The sequence below is a fragment of the Crocuta crocuta genome, unplaced genomic scaffold (assembly GCF_008692635.1).
Source record: "Crocuta crocuta isolate KB4526 unplaced genomic scaffold, BGI_CrCroc_1.0 scaffold119, whole genome shotgun sequence".
NCBI classification, from domain to species: Eukaryota; Metazoa; Chordata; class Mammalia; order Carnivora; family Hyaenidae; genus Crocuta; species Crocuta crocuta.
This window is the reverse complement of record NW_027551562.1, coordinates 8,041,501-8,047,738: the sequence shown is the minus strand read 5'-3', so window position 1 is coordinate 8,047,738 and position 6,238 is coordinate 8,041,501. Positions and strand designations below refer to the sequence as shown.

The 6,238-nt window shown below is 66.2% G+C and overlaps 1 protein-coding gene across 2 annotated transcripts in view; it reads left to right on the top strand.

Annotated features, from left to right (window-relative positions):
* The window catches only part of TRAPPC9 (trafficking protein particle complex subunit 9), a 544,285-nt gene extending 539,829 nt beyond the window's left edge, over positions 1-4,456 (top strand). For both annotated transcript variants that reach the window (XM_077749979.1, XM_077749978.1), the window contains 2 exons: positions 3,639-3,859; positions 4,264-4,456. In XM_077749979.1, the coding sequence (XP_077606105.1) occupies positions 3,639-3,859; positions 4,264-4,431 (389 nt within the window). In that variant the 3' untranslated portion in view covers positions 4,432-4,456. The remainder of the gene's footprint in view (positions 1-3,638; positions 3,860-4,263) is intronic.
* Positions 4,457-6,238: the final 1,782 nt, after the last annotated feature.

The following is a 6,238-nucleotide window of genomic DNA, read 5'->3' as shown; positions in this document are numbered from 1 at the left end:
ACAGGGGCCTCCCAGGGCAGGACTCGAACCCGGAAGCCGGAGCTGAGCCCAGCATGTGCCACAGGCCTGCGGTGTCCGGGTCACCCCCCAGCACGTTAGGAATGATTCCAGAACAGCTCACCTTTGAGAAGTATTTCGTTCTTCACCCCCAGCTCCTTCCTGGTGAGTCCCGTGAGCTGCTGGCGGACNACTGCCCCCCCCACCCCCCCACCCCCAGGTCCCAGGAGAGACCGGCCTCGGCACCCTTCTCCACTCAGGAAGCTGTTCTTCTCTCAGGGAACCGCGGCCTCCGCTCTGCGCCGCTGTGCCCTCCCGGTGACCTGGGAAGTTTTGGTGCCCCTGGACCCGGACCCGAGATGCCGCACTGCAGACAGGAAGGAAACAGCTGCTTTCCGAGCACAGAAATTCTCTAATTTGACGCTGGCAGTCACTATGGGTGCCAGGTCCAGGGGGCAGGCCCAGCACCCCCCGTTTGGCTGGCACCAGGGTTTCCTGGATGCAGGGCTCCCCACTCAGGCCGGGATGGCGAGGACAGTGTCCCCCTGTGAGGGAGGACACCGCAGGTGTCAGGACACACCCAGAGGGCCACCCCGTTCCCCAGGGGCCGAGCAGTCGCACCTACGAGTAGGAGCCAGAGAGCTGGGGGCCCAGCGGGGACGAGGGGAGCCCTCCCCTCAGACCAGGGCAGGGAGGGCCTGGCTGGGCCGTCCCCTCCTTCTGGCCTTCAGCCCTACCCGAGGCCTCTGAGGCCACGATCCTTATTCCAGCTTTGCAGACGAGGTGAAGGAGACTCGGGCTGGCAGAGGCCCCTCCCAGGACGAAGGGTGGAGGCAAGACCTCCTGCTTCGCCAGGGGCCCGTCCCCCACCCCTGCTGCCCCGGCCTGGCCACAAGTCCCTGCTCCTTCTGGAGAGTGCTGAGGGAAGGTCACCACCAGTGGCTGTGTGCAGAGCCCTGCTGCGGGCAGGGGGGCGGCAAACAGAGCTGGGGCCAGGGAAGGGTTAACAGGAACACGCACAGGCGGGCTGGGGGCCGCTCCGCAGGTGAGCTGGAAGCCAGTCCCCAGCTGCCCGGCACGCCAGCGACCCACGCGGCCCTGCGAGGGACAGAAGAGCAGAGATGTAATGAGCCAGCCACCCTTCACTGATTTGCACATAACCGTATCTTTCCCTTAATGGAACCAGCAACCGAGGCGCCGACAGCTGCTCTCTCCATTTTCCCCATTTCATTCAAGAGGTTCAGGCGGTGCCCGGCCGCGTTCAGTGTCAAGCAGACGCTAGCGGGGCAGGCCGTGCCCGCCAGCCCGTGCCCGCTCTCGGTGACGGCCTGCGCTCCGGGCCGCGTGGGAGGCACGCCTCGCACAGCCGGCGGTGTGGCTCGGCGTGGCCTGGCCCGTGGCTGCCCCTCTGGACTGGGGACTTTGCGAAGGCTGGCACTTGTGCGTTTCTCTGCTCCTGTCACCTTCGCCGCAGGCGCTAACAGGGCCGTCAGACACTGGAGGGAACGAATGTTATCCAGTGACCCGGGGGCGGGGGCAGGGAGTGGTTCCCCTCCTGGAGACGTGGGGACAGGCAAGCGGTGGGCCCGGAGCCTTCCTGGAGCTCAGTCTCCCCTGGCGTCCCACACCCACACTCTGAGGCCCAGAAGGGACGTCCATCCCCGACTCTGTCCGCGGACATGAGGTGGGAATCCGGGCAGAGCTGGGTATAGAATGTGCGTCGGGGACATTCACCCACCCAAACAGAGGGCGCGGCCTGAGCCAGGCTGGGGAGTGGATTCGTCTGTCGCTCCAGTGCCTTTGCGAGCACGCTCACAAAGCGTGTGGAACACGCTTCCGTTCTCGTGGTGCCAGGGAGCAGGCCAGGCCACGGTGCTGAGGGCACGTGGAGGTCGTCGCCCCGACGCCGAGTGTGGCTGGGGGAGGGCTGGGATTACGGGGGTGCGCTAGAAGATGAGTTTTATTTCTGTGCACTTTCCAGATTTTCTGTCATGTGTTGTAAAGGCTTGTGGTTTTCGTGAAACGAGATACGTGGGGGGAGACAGATGTCAGAGGTCTTTCCTGGAAGAACAGCTGTGGGGGGAAGCGTGGGGGGTTCTGGACCCGCAATTCCCTCCCCCCACCCAGCTGCCCATGGAGCACACCCCCTCCGTCCACACTCACACTCCTGTCACACGCACACTCCGCCTCACACACATGCAGGCTCCCCTCATGCATGCTGTCACACACACTCACACGCTTACACTCAACATGCTCACACACACACCGTCACACACACACATGCAGTCACACACTCATGCACACATAGGTTCACTCACACACGCATGCTCAGTCTCTCCCACACATGCTCACCCACTCACACTCACACTCTTACACGTGCATCTCTCCCTGCACACTCGTGCACTCACACTGTCTCACTCACACACACACACACACACACTCAACATGCCGAGAGCCCTNAGGGTCTTCTCCACACCCACCTGGCGTCCCCAGCCGGCCTCCGCCGTGGGCTTGGTGATGACGGGGTCGCCTCATGAGGCGCATGAGGAATCATGACACAGCCGGCGGGGGAGGGCGGGAGCACTTCTGGGGCTCCAGGCCATCTTCCCACATGAGGACGTACACACCTGAGTGTCGCTGTCGCGTCAGTGCTCCGTGGGCCCGTGGATGTGACAGAGGTCAGCGGGGCAGGCTGGCAGCAGCACTGGTATCGGTGACACAAGGTCCCTACAGCCTTAGGACCACCCCCCTCCCACGACCTCCGCGACCTCCTGGCTGGCCGTGTTGGCGCAGAGTGTGGGCCTCACGCAGCAGGGATCTGGAGGCCGGAAGGGCGAATTCACGGTGTCACGGGGCTGAGCTCGGGAGACTCGAGGGGAGGCTCCTTCCTGCCTCTTCCAGCTTCTGGGGCCGTGGCCTCATCTCTGCCTCATCTTCACGGGGGCTCTCCTTGGAGTCCGCTTTCTCATGCTCAGATCCCAGCCTGTGCCCCCGACCCCCACCTCCAGGCAGGTCCCCCAGACACCCCTCCCACCACCCCGCTGGGGTGTCCTGGGGGCTTCCGGGGGGGGGTTCTAGCATGGCACTCTCCTGCCTCCTGCCCCCCACCCCCACCTCCCCTGCACCTCTGCCCCCCAATCCCTGCTCTGCTCCTTGGGTTCCAGAGCTTTCCCCAGCCAGTCCCCAGTCCCCCCTGGGGCCTGCCTGTGAGTCAACAGTGCGCGGGGCAGAGGCCCAGCCGGTGCCTCGCGGCCATTCATCCTACACACACCGTGCCCGCCCCTGCCACAATCTTGCCCTCTGGTTCTGGGTCTCCCTCATCTGCAGAGGCCCCCATGGGCTGTGACCACAGCTCAGCCCTTTCAGGCAGGAGCATCTGGGAGACCCCCAAGTGACCCTGGGCCCCTCCAGCGTGGCACACACCCTCTGGGTTACAGCTCTGGTGCCCACACCTGTCTCCTCCGGCCTGCACGTGAGGAGGGCAGGGACTGGGCCACACGTCTGTGTCCTAGCACTCAGCCTGCACAGAGGGCTGGCTGCGTTCGGGGGGGCGGGGGGGAGGGGATGGATGGACGGGTGGATGGCAGGCAAGGCCAGCTGGGTGGTGCCCTTGACAGTCTCGCATCCTGTGACCCTTGCAGATGTGCTGGTGGACGGACAGCCGTGCGACTGCGAGGCTGCAGCCTGCCGGGTGGGCGACCCTGTGCGTCTGGAGGTGCGGCTCACCAACCGGAGCCCACGCAGCGTGGGGCCCTTCGCCCTCACGGTGGCCCCCTTCCAGGACCACCAGAATGGCGTGCACAACTATGACCTGCACGACGCCGTCTCCTTCGTGGGCTCCAGCACCTTCTACCTCGATGCGGTGCGTGGCAGTCTGTGAGCCCCGTCGCAGCCCCCCATGGCCACTGTCCTCTCACTCAGTGTCCCCTGCCTAGTGGCGACCCGTGACCCAGAAGAACTGGTGAAGTCCACGCAGCACAGCCCTCATGCCCCACTGAAATGACACCTCGCCCCAACCACTCCCCACCCTGCCTGCAGCCCAGGATGGCCCAGGGAGGGAAGTACTGTGCTCCTTCCAAAGCCAGATGCTAAGGCTCAGAGAGGCACAGCCACTTGCTTGGGGGAGCCCAGCAGGGAAGCCCTGGGTGGGGGGGGGGCCCTTCCCTCCCCCCATTGCCCCCACGTGCACATGCCCATAGGTCTGAGGGTCTCTTGGTGGCATGGGGGGTACTGCTCTGGGCTGACATTGCCCCCTCTTCCCCACAGGTGCAGCCCTCAGGCCAGGCGGCCTGCCTCGGAGCCCTGCTCTTCCTTTACACGGGCGACTTCTTCCTGCACATCCGCTTCCACCAGGATAGCGCGAGCAAGGAGCTGCCGCCGTCCTGGGTCTGCCTGCCCAGCGTGCATGTGCGTGCCCTGGAGGCGCAGGCCTGAGCCCTCCCGCCCCCTCAGGNGCCCCACACCTTCCCGGACTGGCCGACCCTCTGCTGGAGCCTGGCACTAACCAAACCCCCGAGGACAGCGCCCACCCAGCCCAGGACCTGGGGTCCCTGCACCTGCATCTGTGACTTGGGGGTTGCCCCCCCAGCCAGGAGAAAGATGGCGCATGAGGGAGGGACTCCCCGAAGGCCGGCTCCTCTCTGGAGGGCCCCGAGGCAGCCCCCCGCCCCTAGCAGGCAGACATGCAGGCCCAGGGCCGCTCCCAGACGGGACTGCGTGTGTCTGTGTGTCGGTGACAAGTTCTCCAATAAAAGACCTGCCTCGCTTCTCTGCTGGTCTGTGCGTCTGCTTGTCCGGTGTGGTGGGCGGGCTGCCCACCCAGCCGCCAGCCCCCCACTCAGGTAGGGACACGGAACACAGATCCCCCATGTCACACACGACTGGTGGCCAGCGCGGTTGGGTGTGTGTCTGTCTGCCCTGCATCCCCAGCCCCGCCCTGTGCATGCGCCCCTTGGGCCCCTGGCCCCACTCAGAACACTGACGTGAGCCCCGCTCCGCGGCCCCGGCCATCTCGGCCTCCCGCCTTCCCTCATGGGCCCCACGCAACATCCACTCCTCTCTTCCCTTCCACTCCCTCAGGAGGACGTTCGGAAGTGACAGCGGCATAGTTTGGGCTGAGCGTCCCTGGCCCGAGGGGACAAGCCCTGCAGAGGCCACGGCAGCCCTCAGCCGGTGAGGGCAGGCTCTCCCCTCAGGACTCCCCTCCCCCTCGCTCCCTGGGGGCCACCTGCCCCGCCACCTGCGGCTCTCCCCACCTGGCAGCCCCCAGCGCCCCACCTCTGCCCCGCCAGCAGGACTCTGGGGCCACCCCGTTTCCACGAGGCCACTGGACAGCAGGTATGGCACTGACTCACAGGGACAGAGGAGGAAGGACGGTCGTTGGGCCGTCGGGCCTGGGTGCGTTGGCCCAGGGGGACCCTGTGACTTGAGAGATGGGCGCCCTTTCAGAGGGTTTGGAGCCCCTGATCCCGATCAAAGCTGCAGGCTAGGGGCAGGGGAGAGCCTTCCAGGCCCCACCTCACAGGGGCTGCCCGGTGTCGTGTGCCAGGCGTGGCTGGGACACATGGCCCCTGCTGGGCATTCCCCAACTACTCTGGGCCCAGGGGCACCGTCCCCCCCACGGGGGAATCTGAGCCTCTGCGTGCCTGGCGCTCAGAGTGGAGGCGGCCTGGTGGGATCAGAACCCCATAGGTCCTCCCTGCTGCTGGGGCCCGTGGCGCCCGGGAGACCGCCAGGAGGGCCGCGCCCCCCACACGTCGCTCTGAGGATGTGTGTCCAGGCCCTGAGGCCCAGGCTGCTTACCCTCGGCGGCTCCCACCGGAGGGTGAGCAGGGTCGGGCGGGCCTGTGCCGCCCAGGGGAGGGCACCTTGTTCAGATGGCACGAAGCTTCTGTGGGGACAGCGGGGGCCCGCACTCTGGCTCCTCGGCGTCCATCCCCACAGGACACATCTCTCACCAAGCTCTGCCCTGAGCAGCACCCCCACCCCCCTCCAACCTCCCAGGCAGGAGGAAGGCTCAGAGCTTTCCGGCAGGGCCCCACCCAGGAAGGGTCCACATCTCAACCCCCATAGCAAACCCTGGGACAGGGATCAGCCCAGGCGGCATGTCTGGGAGGAGGCCGCTCCCCGTGGAGAGTGAGGCTCAAAGGGAAGGGAAAGAGCACGCAAGGGGGCATAGTAGCAAGAGAACACCTGCCTCGGGGGGCCCCAGCCCGGGGCGTATACTCCAACCCCCCCCCCC